This window comes from Gymnoscopelus microlampas (assembly GCF_963454915.1).
Source record: "Gymnoscopelus microlampas genome assembly, chromosome: 24".
NCBI classification, from domain to species: Eukaryota; Metazoa; Chordata; class Actinopteri; order Myctophiformes; family Myctophidae; genus Gymnoscopelus; species Gymnoscopelus microlampas.
In genome coordinates, this window is record NC_139961.1 from 34,951,570 (window position 1) to 34,970,289 (window position 18,720).

At 40.6% G+C, this 18,720-nt stretch overlaps 1 protein-coding gene across 1 annotated transcript; it reads right to left on the reverse strand.

Annotated features, from left to right (window-relative positions):
- Positions 1-65: 65 nt before the first annotated feature.
- Positions 66-18,360, reverse strand: LOC311040371 (carboxy-terminal domain RNA polymerase II polypeptide A small phosphatase 1-like). Its single transcript, XM_084050618.1, has 7 exons — positions 18,003-18,360; positions 10,912-11,054; positions 9,068-9,163; positions 6,709-6,765; positions 5,606-5,698; positions 5,250-5,435; positions 66-4,029 (listed from the first exon to the last, which is right to left on the reverse strand). The coding sequence occupies exons 1-7, from the start codon at positions 18,073-18,075 to the stop codon at positions 3,901-3,903; spliced, it is 777 nt and encodes a 258-aa protein (XP_083906744.1). The 5' UTR covers positions 18,076-18,360; the 3' UTR covers positions 66-3,900.
- Positions 18,361-18,720: the final 360 nt, after the last annotated feature.

Here is an 18,720-nt window from a genome sequence, read left to right on the forward strand (position 1 = left end):
GGAATTATATTGCTCTTTGTCTATGTTTGGAAGGTTTTTCATAAGACAAAGATGTTACAAATACGTGATTCCAATATGTTTATTCTGAACTGATCAGAGTAAGAATATGCCCTGCATTATGGCTGAATTGACACACCAAGTGCTAAATGACAAAATACACTCTTGACAATGTTGATTACTTAGCTGATGTACAAACATATCGTCTGTCGAGTGGAAATCTCATTTGTCCAAACTTTTTACTTTTCAGGATTCAAATAAAAAAGTAGCAGATCTACAAGCTCAAAACGCACCACATGTCAAGCTAGTGGATCTGCTGCTTTTGGTGTGTTTGTGTGACTCTGTAGTATGATCAAGTAGGGCATTCATTTATGAATAAACACAAAAAGTTAGACTATGGAGATATACATGGAGGTTTCTGCCCGACAGCAGTGATACACGTTTGTAGCTATAGCTTCACATGAGGCATAATTACATTTGTGAGTTCCCACAATAAAAATATAGTTCAATTAAACATATATTTTTTTTAATGAAATTCGCAAATCAACCAGGACTTTCATTTAGAATTTATGGAACAAAACATCTTATTACATACAGTTCAATACAATTTGGTATGATAAACAGACGCCAAAAACTAGGTTACATCTATTCAATCATGAGTACATACATGAATATTTCCATATATTAATGTCATTTGTTTGCTTTATTACTGTGCAAAACAGAATATACATATCCACCGAATGTATAAGTACAGTAACAAGGGAATGTGCCCCATCGTGACAGAACATTCACTTTAAAAGGCAATAAGTAACTAGAAACAAGATGAATATTCCTCCAAAGTCATTCTCTCCCTCAGGTCCTGATATTTAAAAACTCTACGAAAGAGTTCTACTCCAAAATGAAAAAGTACCAGGTGATAGCTACGTCTACAAAGTAATTGCTGGTATGTAAGTAAATCTCACTCAGTACTATTTATTTTAACAGCTGTTAGTCATCTTGTTTGTAAAAAAAAACGTTTGAAATACTAAGCAATGCGCATGTAATTTAAAATTGAATTTATATTAAAACATTTAAGTGAATCTCTTCAATTGCAACTTTTGATCTAATTGAGATATGTGTTGGCTTACAGTACATTGAATATACTGTATGTTTCAAATATATTTACCCCGTTATGTTCCTACAACAGTAGATGCTACCCTTTTAAACGTTTGCTGGTGTGATTTATTACCTGTTGATATATGAGGTAACCGAAAATTGCATTACAATAGCAAGAACCATGTTTCTCCTCTGTGAAACAATATCAGAGCATTACAATCTTGGGTAAAAAAAAGAAGAAAAAAAGGCATCTAATCATTTTAGTGATTATTCTGAAGATGTTATTTTTTTGTTTGTTTTTATTGAGAACAACGGTCAAAGTTTAGAAAAATAGTGTAATCTGTTTTCAACTGTGGATTTACCTGTTGTCATTGATCCACTTCTATCATGTCTCACAAGCCTGTTAGCTTAGTCAAATCCACTGTTGCATTCATCCGTGTCAACATAACATTGCCGAAGCAGACGTATAGGGCAACAAATATTGTATGGAAAATATATTGCAATATATGATGTAGTCCCTGTTTAAACCCTGTCATATAATTTATGAAAAACAAATACCTAGGCAACAATGACAATTTGCATTATGTTTGCTGATATGCTCTGCAAAGAAATGCTAATGATCAAAGACGCTATTACACAAAGGTTGGCACATTCAGACATGTATTGATACTTGTTGCTGATCTTTCAAGGCACCGAAACTTACGCTAACAACTCACAAGACATATTTCCACCAGTCCCTATGATTTATAACAAGATCCTGAAATTGTTTCAAGCCCATATGTACCGATTAGTAAAGAAAAAGATCTTTACACTGCAGCTTATGATGGAGCGAAAACGACTAACTGCCCCCAAAACATTTCTGTTTGAACTTCACAACTTTCGTTTGCCACACAGCTGCAGCGCTTTAATGCTATTAAGGTTCAAGTTTTGTTTAAGGTTATAAAACAAACAACAGATGCATTACAAAACCAACTCTCATACACCAATGCAACTGAGGCCACTCTGTTGCTCAAAACATGAACATCGATGCATTTCCGTTTGCACTTACATACAGTTTCCCAACACAAACCTAGACAGTTCAACCACTGAAGAGTAAGATGTAATCATTTCCCAGGTCTTCGAAAGATTTACTCTGTTAACAGAGCTCATCAATACTCAATCGTAAGTCATTTCACTGTGTAGGAACATTACTAAATCAATCAAGTATACATCCCAGTCCTCTCATTTCTGGCATCAACATCTGTTGACAACCAAGTCCACTGCAGTGATTGTAAACTGCCATCCTGAATTCTACCAGTTAGCTAGTTGCATTCAACTGGTGTCTAACCAAAGACAATGGAAGATCCATCAAATATAAATAACTAAAAGTTTTTTTTTATACCTTCGATAGGATTTTCGAAGAGCCAAATGTCTTCTGGCTATTTGACATAAAATTCAACACACACACACACACACACACACACACACACAGTATATGTATATATATATATGGAAAGAAAGCGAGCAGTGCTCGGGGTCCTCAAGGACTTAAGTTGATCTACGGTCTTTCAGGCTGCCATTGGAGCTCCATGTCCTCCTATACACATGTTAGCTGCACTTTCATGGTCATTTGCGACTGGTTGGATAACCATTTTAGTTTCAGGATTAGTGTAGAAACACTCAATTGTTTCAAAGCACTGTCCCTTTGAAGGGGGTGGGCCATTTCACTGTGCCAATTTTGGTGTCCAAAACAGATACAATTTGTCTCACAAAAATAGGTTTCTGCAGCACAGTGGAACTGAGGCCAGTCCTAGAGATTATCATGTAAAGTGCTGTCCAGTCTTATATTATTCTGTTACAAAGGGGTTAAATTACAAAACCAACATCAGAAGGGGACAAATGTAGAAAAGAAACAAAAATACAAAAAAACATTAGATGAGATGCGCTTATCCATGTGGAAGTTCTCAAGTCACAATTTTGATAAACGTGGCTAAGGTTTTAGCCGTTTCCCGAATCCCCATGGATCACACGCGCTTCAGTACACAGAAGAATCCAAACTCACCGAAATGGGAAAACGTGTTGAAGTTAAAATCAAGTTGAGAAAAGAGAGTGTGAGGCTAAAACATGAATCATTCAGAGTATTGTCAAAAATGCCTATGCATACCAATTACACTAACTAGATTCTTCAACTTTTGTTGCACAAACAAAAGATAATCCTCCATGTCAGTCCTGCTTTAGGTTTGCAGGACCAGATCACTGCATCTGACCTACAGTATCAGACAATTTCCAGCACCCAGTTCTGTGTTATGGATGCCTTTGACTATTGTTATTTTACTGTAAATTCAATGAGATTTTATTTAATCTAAAAAGAAAATTGTGTTTATGTGTGTGTGTGTGTGTGTGTGTGTGTGTGTGTGTGTGTGTGTGTGTGTGTGTGTGTGTGTGTGTGTGTGTGTGTGTGTGTGTGTGTGTGTGTGTGTGTGTGGGGGGTGTTCTTATTCTGGACATCAATTCAATATCAAATGTTTCATGACAGGCTGAGTATTGATAGGAGGGGGCACAGTTATAACTCAAAAGTCAGTCAAGTTGTCTGTCTGACAACAAGAGGGCAGTGTTGGCAACACTTGCCCACCAAGCGCATGCCCTGACAGTGATGTCGAGACGACGATGTTGTGAAGCCAAGCGCTTTAATCAGCTTCCCGCATCTACTTGGGATGTTTTAGGTGTGTTTTTCTGATGGGGAGTAATATCCAGCCAAGCTGACATCTAAATGCTGTGTAAGGCCTGATAGTGACTTTCTTTTCCTGATTCAGATACAAAGTGATGCTGCTAGCTCATGATACCTTCCTGCTTGAGGACTGTGTAGACGTTATCTACTTTGCTCAGCTTCTCAAAGAAGGGGATGAGGTCCAGCAGCTCCGTGTCAGACATGTCATCGAACCACGAGACCACAGGCACCTGGACACAAACACAGAGGGTGGGGGGTGGGAGTCAGAGAAAACAGGTTCACTCTTCACAGCAAAACGTGCCTCAATATGTTGCCAGGATTCATGCTGAAGTGTCTTTGAGCAAGACACTGAGAGTGAAATGTATTCCCCCCTCCCTGAACAACAATTAACAAAATACCTTTGAGCAAGGCACTTGAAAGGACCATTTGTGTCCGGGTAGCTCAGTCGGTAGAGCTCTCGCGTTTGGACCACAAGGTCATTGGGTTCAATCCCGGGCACGGCCAACTCAGCGTACGAGTAGCACGGGTTGGGTACGGCAAGTCGTGCGGTAAGTACTGGGAGCTGATGGTTGGAGTGCCGATCCACCTCTCCTAAGGGTCTAGCGCATTGTAACGGCGATAGACTCCCGTGTTCTCAGCTGATACTGACAATAAGCCTCTCCGACCTTATTTACATTCACAATCATTATCTAATCACAGCTTTGGCCATAAACATAGACAATTGTCCTGTTAATTGTTTTCCTTTTAGACTTGGCTCTCATCAAAACGTTACTGAACTTCAATTTAGTTTGTAAATCCATGCAGGGACTGTTTTCGGCAAGCCTTTGAAAGTCAGCCTGTGCATTCAAATGCATTCAAATGCAATGAAACCACAACTTTGCCAAAGGGAATAATGGCACAAGTTCACTGTATTGGATTACCTATCTCAAGTCTCAAGCTTGAAGTCTCTGCAGGTTGAGTTTCATACCGTACTGAAATAAGTTACCATCTTCCCTAAGATGCCAATGCTCCACACGTCCTAGTCTCTTCTCCCTCCTGGCTCTAAAAATGGGGAATGAACTCCCCCTTGGAGCCAGAACTGCAGACTCACTCCCCTCTTTCCACCCCAGTCTGAAAACTCACCTCTTCCGACTTCACCTCACACTCCTCTCTCCTTGAATCCCTTCACCATTTTCAATAGATCTATGTGGGGTTACTTGTTCACATGTTTTTGTTATTTAGATTTGATTTCCTTGACCACAAATGTTAAGAACGGTTAACACTAACAGTAATGTCAAGTATACGGTGAATCATGGTCAATAGGCTAAACATACCAGACCATGCTATGGACTTTTAACTCTGGCCAGCTCAAAGATGTTATCAGTGACAGTACACATGTGGAGGAGGGTGTGCTCAGTCAACCTGACCTGCATAATTATGCCTGATTAATAGTACATGTAAGGTGTCTTACTGCGTTGTCAGGGTGGAAGATATAGGAGGCGGGGGAGTTGTCTATGATGATGACCTTGTTGAGGTCACGGCCCAAGCGACTCAGGTCCTTGACATAGTTCCCGCGGTGGAACACGCACGACTCTCGGAACAGGCGACATCGGAACGCACCCCACTTATCCAGGAGATCAGAGACAGGGTCTGCATACTGGGGCACAGACAGGCAGACAGCAGCATTTGTTTTAAACATGTTTAAATATCCGCTACATAGTTTAAAAATGTTGAACTATTTTCCCGTTGTAGGCATCTGGAGGGCTGGATGTGTGATAAAAGTTGAACTGATAATCCATTTTAATACTGAATATACAATCCTCTCACCTTGGCTAAACTGGCAGTGAACAGAACACACTCAAAGAGCTGTCCCATCCTCTTCAGGAATTCATCTACATGAGGCCTTTTCAGCACGTACACCTGGAACACCCCAGATTTCCAAAACCGTTATGTCAGGAGGAGGGTAGCATAGCATACAGTAGACAGAAATCCATAGTTATAGGCATATAAGGACTCACCAACACTTCCCCATTGTTTTATATACTGTTCTGTTCAATTCTTAAACCTTTCAAAATTTGGAAATGTTATTTAATTTAATTCTTCCATATATGTGTAGAAATCCTGGTTAGAAAAAAACAACATGAAAATAAATTTAAAAATCCAGACTCAGATCAATGGCAAAAAAACACAAACAAATAAAGATGTTCCTTGAGCTTCCTTCCATGTTCTTTCCCAGGTGTGCGCGAATGAGGACAGCGTTCCTGAACCAAGTCATCCGGAATAGGCTCTGCTTGTCTGAACAAACCTATCCTGGATTACTTGAATCAGGCCCGGACCTGGGGCACGTCATCTGTCTTCACACGTCCATTTTCAAAATCCCTTAAATGCTAGCAGCACCGGCACGTAGCAATTTGAAACTCCAGAGTGCAGACCTCGGGCCAGCACAGGTAGAATTAAGGGTCAGTGGATGAGAACACATAACGTTACCTGTGTGGGTACGACTGAGTAGTTGACTAGACAACACATTAACACATGCCTGTGTGTCCTGACTTTAAAAACAAAGAACAAGGTCTTTTTCTGGATGTGCACTTTCATTTTTGGTGGGTTTTAAACACAAAAATCTGAGGGCACTGATGTACTAGCCTCGCGTAGCCAGACTATATCACTGCGTGGATATAAGGATAAGGATAAGGATAATTCCTTTTAACAGGTCGTTCATGAAAGTCCTTGCGGTCTTGAGTCTGGTATGAGTCTGGTGCTTCTATGAGGACGTTTTTGTTTTGTTTTTTGCACTGGCAGATTCATCTGGTCCCAGGCTACTGATGTACAGTAACATTAGAGACATCATACAACCAACTAAACACACAGTGTAATCAAAAGAATACAATCCCAGTAGGATGGTTGACAGTTAGTAGTATGGGCATCCGTACCTGGTGTTGCGTGCCGTCAATCTCCACTGGAATGATGAAGTCTGCGTTGTTCACTGGCTGTTGGGAGTAACAAAGACGAATTAATGAAACATATGCTATCGTTTTGTGAATGTACTTACCCACAATGCCTTCCATCATTGAGTGCATTCTTCGCCAAAGTGTTAATCAAACAAAGAATGATCTTTGGTGGTCCACAGCCTCAGTAACGTTGGTGGTCTTAGTTCAACAACATACCCATTGATCTACGAAGGCAATGCAAACCCCAACTATGGTGCGTTTACTGTAAAGGCAATGCAAACCCCAACTATGGTGCATTTACTGTAAATAACGCCAAAGCGCTTTACATTCACCCATTCACACACACGCCAATGGCGGAGTAAACCATGGAAGGCATCATCAACCTTCTCATCGGAAGCAGTCAGTCAGCAGCAATTTGTCTCTGAGGTTTCGTCATATTTGGCGATAGATACTTTGGACAAAGTGTGTGCTATCTCCGTCCATTAATTCATTGCCATCTGGTTGTGTTTGTAGTCCCTCACACGTGTTATACATGTGTTTGTACCTCCAAATCTCCTCAGACAACCTTTATTCAACACTGTAATGGTACATTGCAGAAGTAAAACAATATAAATCACGAGCGCATTGAGTGCCTGACCAGTCACCCATGATGTTTGCATTGGTGTCTCTCTAGTGATGGCTCATTTGAAATTGGACTTCAGCAAGGCACTGAGTTTTGTTTTGTATTGCCAGACGATCAGAGATCTCAGAGATTCTAAATTCAATGTGGACTTCAAATGTCTCTGTGCTGCCTCAAAGGGAACAAGATCTGAAGGACCGGAGGGCACTTGCCTGGAATGCCCTACATGGGATGAGAAGAGAGTGGAAATCTGACATGGGAGAAGAGCTTAAGAGGCGGCCACTACAGTGGAGTCAGTACTGCTGTATGGGGCCGAGACATGGACGCTCACAGCACAGCAGGAAAGGGCCCTGGATGGTGTCTACACAAGAATGCTACAAATGGCACTAGGTGTCACATGGAAGGACACCATCAGAAACGTGGACATCTACGGGGACCTACCACAGGTCACAGACGAGGTCAGAGAGAGAAGGATGAGGCTGGCTGGGCACTGCGTCAGGCGCCCGGAACTTGTGGCAAGCAAACGGATACTGCGGGAGCCAACCCAGGGCATAGCCAGGAGGGGAAAGAGGCGCACTAACTACGTAGATACTAGTGATGAGCGGGCCGACCCGTAACCCGCGGGTCAACGCGCGCCGCGGGTGGTTGAGTCAGGATTTCAGAGGCAGCTGCTTTTATCCGCCAGATTGGGCGTTCACGGCATATTTTGCACCATCACAGTGCGTTCATCATCGGTGACGAGTGCCTCTAAACAGCCGCTGCTGGCTGCGTGCACGCAGTGAGGCAATGCGAGGCGATGCGAGACACTCAAACAATCACGTGATTGTGTGAGTGTCTCGCATCGCGAGTGTCTCGCAGCATGCGTCCTCGATCTCCAGGCTTTTATTTTTTAGTTTTGCTAAAAAATTAAAGCTTGGAAATTCCTGTCCCAGCTGTTGGTACGCAAAAGCGCCTCGCGTCGTCTGATGTGGTGCTCATTTTTTATTTTGGGTGCGCATGCGCACCTGCGCACTAGTTATGTGCACCCCTGTTTATAGTATGCTGCTGTAGTGCTTGACCCACGCTTCTGCGGCTACATAGGGAATAGAACCCACAACTCAGACAGGGTTAGAGCCACACTCTACCTGGAAACATAAATATGCCTGCGGCTTTACTATCAGCTGCAAGTAGGAGGATATCCACGGTTATTTGTGTTCGAGAACCAGCTAGTCTGGGTTTGGTGTCTGCCAAAGATGACAGCAATGTCATTGTAGCTGCCAACAACAACCAGAGGACGATTAGCTAGACCTTACGTGTGTCTTACTATAGACCATACGCATCTGATGGTGTAATGCACCCACAAGTGGCAACAGATTATTTCTTTCTTTCCATAAAAAGAAGCCAGGAGATACACAAAGATAAAATGACATGTCACTGTCCATATATCAATCTTTGAACAATGCCAACCATATTGTAACTGCAATGTCGACTACAAGTAACTAGCAGTTCTCAAAGGGAGCCGTTTGAGACAGGTTCCTACAGTAAGATAAATTGTCATGCCACAAGCCATGACCAATAAATCTTAAGTTTTATTCCAAATGAGCAAACCATGTATCACAATTCACAAATGCAATGTTAACCATGTCAAAATTATATACAGTAGATTAGATAACATAGTTAGGCAGACAAATGTCCCATTTACACTATGCAGAGGGATTATTATATATTTTTGTATACACTTACCTTAAAAGAGCTGTGAACTAATGTCTCATCCAGGTCGATAACCACACAGATCTTTCCAGCATCTTTGGACTTTGCCGGAGGCAGCAATGGTTTCACCTGGATTTAAAAATGAATAAATACACACAGTATATATCACATTTACTTGAAGCTGCACAAAACAACGAACCATTAGCTCTAAACAAAAACATTAAGCAACGCTTACTTGGGACTTACAAAGCAACATCTAAAAGATGAGAAAGTCAGAGACTGAATGCCATGTGTGGAGAGAGAGAGAGAGAGAGAGAGAGAGAGAGAGAGAGAGAGAGAGAGAGAGAGAGAGAGAGAGAGAGAGAGAGAGAGAGAGAGAGAGAGAGAGAGAGAGAGAGAGAGAGAGAGAGAGAGAGAGAGAGAGAGAGAGAGAGAGAGAGAGAGAGAGAGAGAGAGAGAGAGAGAGAGAGAGAGAGAGAGAGAGAGAGAGAGAGAGAGAGAGAGAGAGAGAGAGAGAGAGAGAGAGAGAGAGAGAGAGAGACTCTAAAGCCGCTTATCCACTGCATGGTACCGGCTCAACTCTACTTGTTTTACTTTGTTTTCCACTGCAGACACAGTAACACCCCCGGCCTCAATGTAGCTGGTCGTTATACTAGCCCCTTTCGGAACCCTGTATAACTTATGTATTTGGGATGACGGTATCCAGGGTCCCTTGAAGGTCAATACCTTCTCCCCTTCACACGTGGAAACGTGTTGATCGCCGTTGCCATTAAACATGTTTAGAGTGGAGAGTTGCTTAACAATGCTCATCTTAAAAGGTGAGGCTAACGCTAATGCTGTCAGGAAACAATATCTATTTCACCAGTGCGGTCCAACAAAAATAGTTTCCGATAACATTTTAGGTGAGTAATAGGCCACACAGTTACTCAATATGGATTCCTTTCACATTTACAATGGCTAGTTAAAAGTTTGTTAAAGCAAAATTATGCTTTGGTAAAGGTTTTTTTTCTGCCTTTATTGATAGTATATAGTAGATAGACAGGAAATGGGGAGAGAGAGACGGGGAGTGACACTCAGCAAAGGTCTTGGGGATCGGGATTTGAATCCGCGACACGCTGTCAGGCTAGCATTGCAGCCTAGGTGCCCGGACCGCAAGGCCAGCAGTCCGGGCCAATATATGAACATTTTGAACATGGAAATGATTATGACGATTGTGCAAAGATTATTGCTATTATCTCAAATAATTGCGATTAGGCGATTATGTAATAATTGTGACAGGCCTATTTGGGAACTTCCATGCAGTTTAGGGGAGTCTGTCATGATCATGCTTGTGATGAGTCTTTCTGACATCACCTTTTTCTCTCGTCTCAGCTCGCTTTCAACTCTGACGGAGGTGATACCAGGTACTTTTGCCTAAATGTAAAACGGAGAAAAGGCGAGTAGAGTTGAACTGAGTTGAGCCGTTACCACACAGAGGAAAAGCGTCATTAGAGAGACAGAGAGTGAGAGGTCAGATGTACGTAATCTACGCTACCAGCTTGAAAATGTATTTTTTGGTTTCACTCTCATGTAACATAAGTCTAATGCTGCCGCTGCTGTCTAAACAGACAGACACAATAAACAACATCATCTGATTTGGCATCAACTCATCCAGGGACCACCAGGGGTCCAAATGGACCATTATGGATCTGTAACTCTGAGGGTACAAATGGAACCAAATCATTCAATCAAGAGTTAAATTAACACAGGATTTTAAAGTGTGAATTCAACAAAATCATATCAAATGGGTCGTCCGTGGCCTAATAATGCATATTAAAATGGGGGCGGGGGGGGTCCTTGAAATTAAAAAAAGTTGAGAACCGCTTAGTAAAAGGCACCTTGGAGACTGTTCCGTTCTCTTCAACCAGCAGTGGGGCGTTGTTGTTGACCGGCTGGGTCTCTGAGCGGTCTTCACACAGGCAGCAGAACAGACTGGAGAGGAGGCCTCCACTTCTGGGCTTTTTGGACGACTGGGAGGAACCTGGGAGTAAATGAGGAAGGACAGAGGGGGTGGGGGGGGCTTCATGTTAGTCATAGTGTCATTTGTGGATGAAACAATAAACCCATTCAATCCGGGAGCACATCTGTGTCATTTCAGATTTCTTTGGCTATTCAAATACATATAGTTTTGGGGGTCCTTGACATGAAAAAGTTTGAGAACTGCTATTTTTGAATAGCCAAAGAAATCTTAAAATGACACAGATGCGTTCCCGGTCTTAATGGATTACTGCAATGATTAATGAATAGATTGACAGAAGATTTATTGGTTTAGTGATGCAACAAGGTTTCAGCCCCAAACCTAAGAGTAGGATTTACCGATACAACGGCTGGAGTTACCACAGTGAGAAGGCATGAGGCAGGGCATTCAACTTTTTTATTTACAGCACAGCACAATGCGCCCAACATACTAACTGCCTTTCATGGCCCCTCCTGCAGGTAATTACCTGGAGGATACCATTCACTGGGGGAAATTCCTAACCACATAGATCTAATAAATACATAGATGAAATGCATAATGACCATAAAACCATCAAAGTAAGTATATACAAAACGACACAGTTACAAAATGACCCACCCCATATAATAACTACTAAATATAACATAACTCCACTAGTCAATTCACATTCCTGAACATCCCTTCCATGTTGTACTTCTCCTGAACCTTTAAAAAAAAAGGTACCCGGACCCCTCCTCTTTTGCTGGAACACCACAGCAGACAGATGAGTTGTGCAACATTTTACATTTTTCTTCTTTACTCCTTCTTAACAAGTACCCGTGTTGCTAGTTTGTTAGATTTTCCTTTACGCAGGTGGGATGGCCAGCCCTTCCTGCTCTTTGGCCTCCCAATCAGCAATAAAACATGAAACGCCAAAAATAGTCAACCAATGTTCAATAAAATCAATCAAGATTTGCAACCATTTTCAAGATTAAAAAAAATACAATATACAAGCTCATAGATGAGCTTGTATATCTGCCATTTTTGAATAGCCAAAGTATAAAATAATGGTTATGGCTAACATCTAAAATGACACAGATGCGTTCCCGGATTGAATGGGTTAAGCACCTTGGAAGGCACTATATAAATGCATCATTTACCATTTAATTAGACTCATGTACAGTACAATAAAGCCAACACGTGCCTCACAGGAGTTCTTGCATAACCATAACACTGCTGTCAGTGACAGACATTCTCCTCAGTCCACCAATGAATGTTTTCAACACTTGGTAGTGTTGCTAAGGCAGCTCTAAGAAGCTGTCCTGGATAAATTTAACCACGGTTTAACATTTTTGCCTTTTCTTACCTGAAGTGACATAAGACGTTTGTGTGTTGAACAAGTTTCCTGTTCCCTCAGGGCCTTCAAAACCTCTTCAACGCCTGCATCATAATTTCAGAACTACATGGGTGTCAAAAATGAGCGGCCTAATTTTTAGAGATGTGTAATTGTGCAACAACAACAGCAATAAGTATGTCATATAGACATTTCTGGAGTCACCAGCTGCTTTACACATGACAATGAGGACTTCCATTGGGAGAGCACGGCGCTTTCTTTCCTAGTTCCTACCAATGAATGGCATACACCACCATCATTACCTACTGTACTCTTGAAAAGAATTGGCCTAGGGCTAAGAGATGATGAAGCCACTAACAAAAAAACACCTGCTTGGAATATGAAAGAAATGTCCTGTACAGTATTGAGAATGAAGAGTCTAAATCAATTATGATTCAGAATTCTCAACAGCGTGCTCAATCACGTCTCACATTTACCATTTAAAGGGGAAGACCACTCATTTTCAACATTAAACTATGTCTTTAATACACCTTAGAGAGCTGTTGTGTGGAAATAAGAAAAAAGTCCCCCCCCCCCCTTCTATGTTGCCTAGAAAAGGATAATTGATTGAGGTCATGTGATCAGTGACATACGCACTGTGTAATTTTGGTTTAATGTTGAAAATGAGTGGTCTTCCCCTTTAAGGTATTTTACAGACACACTTATCTGGAACAACTGAATGAGAAGCATTCGTAACCTTGACTGACTGTACACTAGTACAAAAATAGAGATAAGAAATAAACTGTGTATTGATTTAGAGAAAAAACTATGCACAACCTTAACTACACACAGGTAGGGCTGTCATGATTATAAATTGAAGTTGACGATTAATTGTCACTCAAATAATTGCGATTAACAATTTAATTGTGTGTTTGGCCATTGAACATTGGATCATATGAATAAAAGAAATATTTCTGTTTGCCTTTTAGGCTTCTATGACAAATAATTAAATATACAAAGAAATTGTTGACATATTTAATAATGTAAAAATAGAAGATCTGCTTTTTTTAATATTGAAAATGTATGAGCATTTTTCAACATGGAAACGATGACGATTATGCAAACAAATAATTGCGATTATCTCAAATTATTGCGATTAGACAATTATGTAATAATTGTGACAGGCCTACACACAGGTCTCTCCACAGATAGATTTCAAATTTTTCAGTGTTAGAATGGACCCTCCCCATCCCAGCCCCTCCACCCCCCTTTCGTTCTCTTACACCCCAACCCATCTCTTTCTCTGTCCTGCTCTGGACGTGACCGCGTTACAAACACACAAACCTCTGTTGTCCGTGTCTCTGTCTCGCCCCCTCTCTTTTCAGTACCTCTCCCCTATTCCCCATCTACTCTATTTGTGGACTCAAGCCCGTCTGACCCCGCGGCCGGCTTCTGCCATGGGCACACACAAACAGGAAGAGGAAACAGAAGGGTATCACACGAGGAAGAAATGTAAGGTCACAAATGCTTCATTCCAAGGCAGTCTAAGTGCAAGGCTAAGTGCAAGGCAAGATTTATGTACTGTAGTATACCTGAATTTTGGTAGCCTTTTTCCTAATCCTGTGTTCGGTCTTACAAAATATTAAATTCTTGGACAGAATCACAAAATTACTGACCGACTATAACATGTTTTCCCATGGACACAAGACAGTTTAGTTCTCTTACCCCTAATCTCTCTCCCGTTGCCCTATTCACTCTTGTGTGCCTCTTTCCCATTCCCTTGGGTCCTTATCCACTTCCTCTGGCCCCAGGTTCCACCCTCATGTGTTTAGTCACACATGTGATAAGACCAAAAACAAAATACAGACCAAAAACACCTTTTGAAAACACCTGTTTGGTAACATGAAACCTAACATGCTCCAAATAACTTAAAATGTTACAATCATAAGCTATTTTCTGACAAGAAGCCAAACTTGTTACTGGTAGATTGCGCTCTTAGACATGAAGTTAGGCCAGGGAAGAGAGAGGGGAAGTCGGCCAGAACCAAGTCTTGTTGTCATGTACCAGAACGGCATTAACCTTTTTCAGAGTTATAGGAATGCTCTTCACATGTACAACAACAGCAACTCTGACATGCATTTTATTAAACAAATCTGTAGAGATTTACCAATTAAAAGTGTCCCAGGGGGGTCATTTTTTTAGAGCAGTGGTTCTCAACCTTTCTGGTTGAGGGCCCACTTTATTAATGACCAATCAATCGACTGTGTTCTTGCTTGGATTAATGGAACCAACGTAGTAGAATAAATACATGCAATTATTTTATTTTATTATATTAATGTTTTAGTATAGTTTAGTGTTTTGCCAATTATTTGGGTGCCCACTTGCAATACCCTCGCAGCCCACAGGTTGAGAATCCCGGTTTTAGAGTACATTGATTATGTTATTATTGTCAATAATGAGCCCATGTTTTCCCCTGCTCTCCCTAAACAAGCTCATTCCAGCACTATTATATTTGATGAGGGATCTTCAATCTGTAGTTTATTGCTGGGGGCTTGTTAACCTTTATGAAATAATTTGCATTTCAAACACCCTCATCTGAGTGCCTGGCCCTGTCTATCTGTCTATTAATATTCTGAATTTGATGACGAGCCAAAAATAAACCTCGAACCCTGATACATTCTTCTGTGTTTTCCTCTGCTGTGTGAATTCCAGAAGAGTTTGACAACAAACACTGAATGATGTTAAATAAATCATACAGAGACTCATACGCTTGGTGTAAAATGTAAACTCTGGGAGCTGCACCCTTGTCACATAATTATTCATTTGATTATTCACTGTGTTTGCCACTATTCTAAAGATACTATGTTAATAGGAGGGCAACAATACATAGCACGCAGTTTGCAAGTATGGTGAATGAACCCAAAATACTTAATTATGCCAATTTAGGTCTATCCGGCCAACATCTTGATTAATTTACGTACCGGTAATAGACCAATCTCTGCAGCATAGTTAGTGGTATACTGTACAGCACTGGTACTGGTAAGGACTGATAGAGGAAGACCCTTATAGGGCCCTTCTCATTTGTACCCTCTCAAAGTTCCTCTCAAATTAACAATTTACAGGTGTAGATTGGGGCCCCAGAGATGAAAAAAAACATGTATTTAATGCACCCCCAAAATCACTTTTTTTCTATCAATTACTTACCCCATAAAGCCTGGAAATATATATATATTTTTAAATTAACAAGAGCAAAACTATATTTAAAACATTCCCTTAAAACTTCTCAGTGCGAATATTCTCATTGGAATATTTGATCAGGAATGCGACAAGCAAAAAAATCTCCATAAATGCAAGGCTTCATGTAGTGAGTGATTGATAGAAGAAAACAAATACTATTTTGGGGGTGAACTACCTCTTTAAATGGGGCTGTATAAATGCACATCAAACTGGGGGTGGCTGAAATTAAAAAAGGTTGAGAATCACTATCTGATGTACAGCAGAATATTATTGTACCACTTCAGTTGTCTGCACTGCAGCCAACATGGTTCCAAATTATTAACTAGGCTTGAAGAAGAATATCAAATACTGCAGTGGAACTTCTAAATGTTTTATCAGTGGGATAGGTAGCTCATATACGTCCTTATAAGCACTGTGAAACCAGATGTGAAAAACCACATTTTTTGCCGAGTGTAAACATGCTCTCTGAGGCAGCAAAAGTGTGTTTTGACTGGGTAAACAAATGCACAACAATGTGTGGGCTGGGGACACGGTTATGCAACAGATTAGGCTACTATAAGGCCCAATTAGAACGCAGCTACCAAGCAATTCAACCACCACACACCTACTTTTATCCTCACCTCAATATAAAACATAGACACTAAATAGATACCCCAACAACACACACACACGGCTTGTCTGTGTCACACGACACACACACACACACACCGGGTCTGACACACACACACACACACACACACACACACACACACACACACACACACACACACACACACACACACACACAGTAGTAGTTCTGCATGAACTAAATGTCACTTTACATTTCACGCAAATGTCAACATTCAGATGCTACAAATCCAAGAAGCGGTTGAAATGTAACAGCAGACACGTTTAAATATACAGCAGTCATAAGATGATGATGACGACATTATGGCAATTAAGATAATGACAATAATATAATCATATAATGATACAGGGTCGTTCAGAGATGACGAATGGCAGACTAATAGTAGCCCAGCTTTCCAGCTCTCTAAAAGGTCTTTCTTGTAGGCCTCAGAGTTACATACTGTACTTGCACAGTGACCTGCTAATAGGCTCTATAGTATGCAGAGCAGCCAATATTGGAAGGAAATTGGGCCTCTTCCTTACTTCCTTGTTCCTTCACAGGTCTTACCAATGATTCTGTTCCATTTAGTGTAGCACAGTGGTTCTCAAACGTATTAATTTCAAGGACCCCCATAACTCTGAGAGTGTACCAAATGGAACCAAATCCATTTGGACACTCTCAGAGTTACACACCCGTAAGGGACCATTCAACCCCCTCAACTTGCCTCAAGGAACCATGAGGGTCCCTGAACCCCACTTTGAGAGCAGAGTGTTTCCAGTGAGCCAACATGAACAATATCAGCACCCTGACTCTGTTTGACCAGAATGGAACAGGGCCTTCATTAATATCATTGGTAACACCTGTGAAGGAAGTAAGGAAGTAGAGGTCCAAATTCTTTCACATAATATGGCTGCTGTGCATAGAGCCTATTGCTATTAATATGAGGCTAGGTGTTCATCTGGAAAGTGTGTCAATCTTAATGTCATGGTCTTCTCAGACATGTAACAAGGAGAACAGCGTTTGGGAAGGCAAATAATATCAAACGAACGAATGAAATGGAAATTAAACCTGATGTAATCAATGTCCAAAGACACTGTGTTCCAAAGTGCTATTTTCAAGTGAAGTATTTTAAATTGCTCAATTGTGGTTCTATTTCTTCAAGAAGAGGGTGAGTTGCAGTGGTGGAAGAAGTACTTAAGTAAAAGTATCTATACCACAATGTAGAACACTCTGTTACAAGTAAAAGTCTGGCACTCACTAATTTTACTTGAGTAAAAGTACAAAATTATTGCCATCAAATACCTAAAGTATTGCCATCAAATATCTAAAGTATCAAAAGTAAAAGTACTACTTATTCAGAATGTCGCATTGATTTTCTAAATGTATTTAAATCAAACTGATAATAGCTGATAAGCTCACAATGCATCTTTTCAAATGTCCGAAATGTAGGGCTGAAGAGGTTTATGTATGTTTTGTAATAATAATCCAAATCTACAAAGTAACTAGTAACTAAGTTTTTAAATAATAGTGGAGTAAAAGTACAATAATTGCCTCTGAGATGTAGTGCGAGTAGAAGTAAAAGTACTGGAAATACTCCAGTAAAGTAAAAAATACCCCAAAATTGTACTTATAGTACAGTACTTGAGTAAATGTAGTTACTTTACACCACTGATTGAATACGTTTGTAAAGTTGTTGTTGAGATTAGTTGATAGTTTAAGTTGTACATGTTGTTGACATGCATGCGTGCAGCAGCAGATCTATGAACTATGACGTGATATGTGCTCAAACTTTTTAATTAAAATGCACTTTTCTTACCTCTCTGTCTGGAGGACTTCTTTGCCTCTTCATCGCGACTAACTTGAGTTATTATCGAGGACGGATCGTCCATCACATCCAGATGATTTGGTCCAGAATATTAATATTATAATATCTACTCTTTAAACTGAACCTTTAAACTGATTGTTCGCCAACACAGTACATTAAACACACATAAAACATAACACCATCGATACACAAGTGGAACTCCCCGGTGATAAACGATACATCGAATTATCGTCCATTTAAATCGTAACCGTGTAAAGTTGTTATCTATCTGTAATCTGAAGACTGGAGGTTATGGAGAACATTTGGCAAACAGTTGACAACTTTGATTCAACATGGAGTTCAGTTCTACTCTCTCTCCTCTAAAGTTTCAGGAGGTAGGGCTGCATCCCATGGCCCGCGGGGATCTGTCGCTCTGTGATTGGCTACTTGGTTACCCCGGGCAACAATTGACTTCGAGGAGAAAATATTATCACACATACAGTGGTGGAAAATGTATTTTTAACTTAAGTAAAAGTATTAATACTGCAATGTAGAAACACTCTGTAACAAGTAAAAGTCCGGAATTCAAAAATGTACTTGAGTAAAAGTACAAAAGTATGGGTAACTATCAAAATGTACTCAAAGTACCAAAAGTAGAAAGTACTCCTTGTGCAGAATGTCCCATTTCATGAGTTCAAAATGTGTAAATGTACTTAGTTACTTTACACCA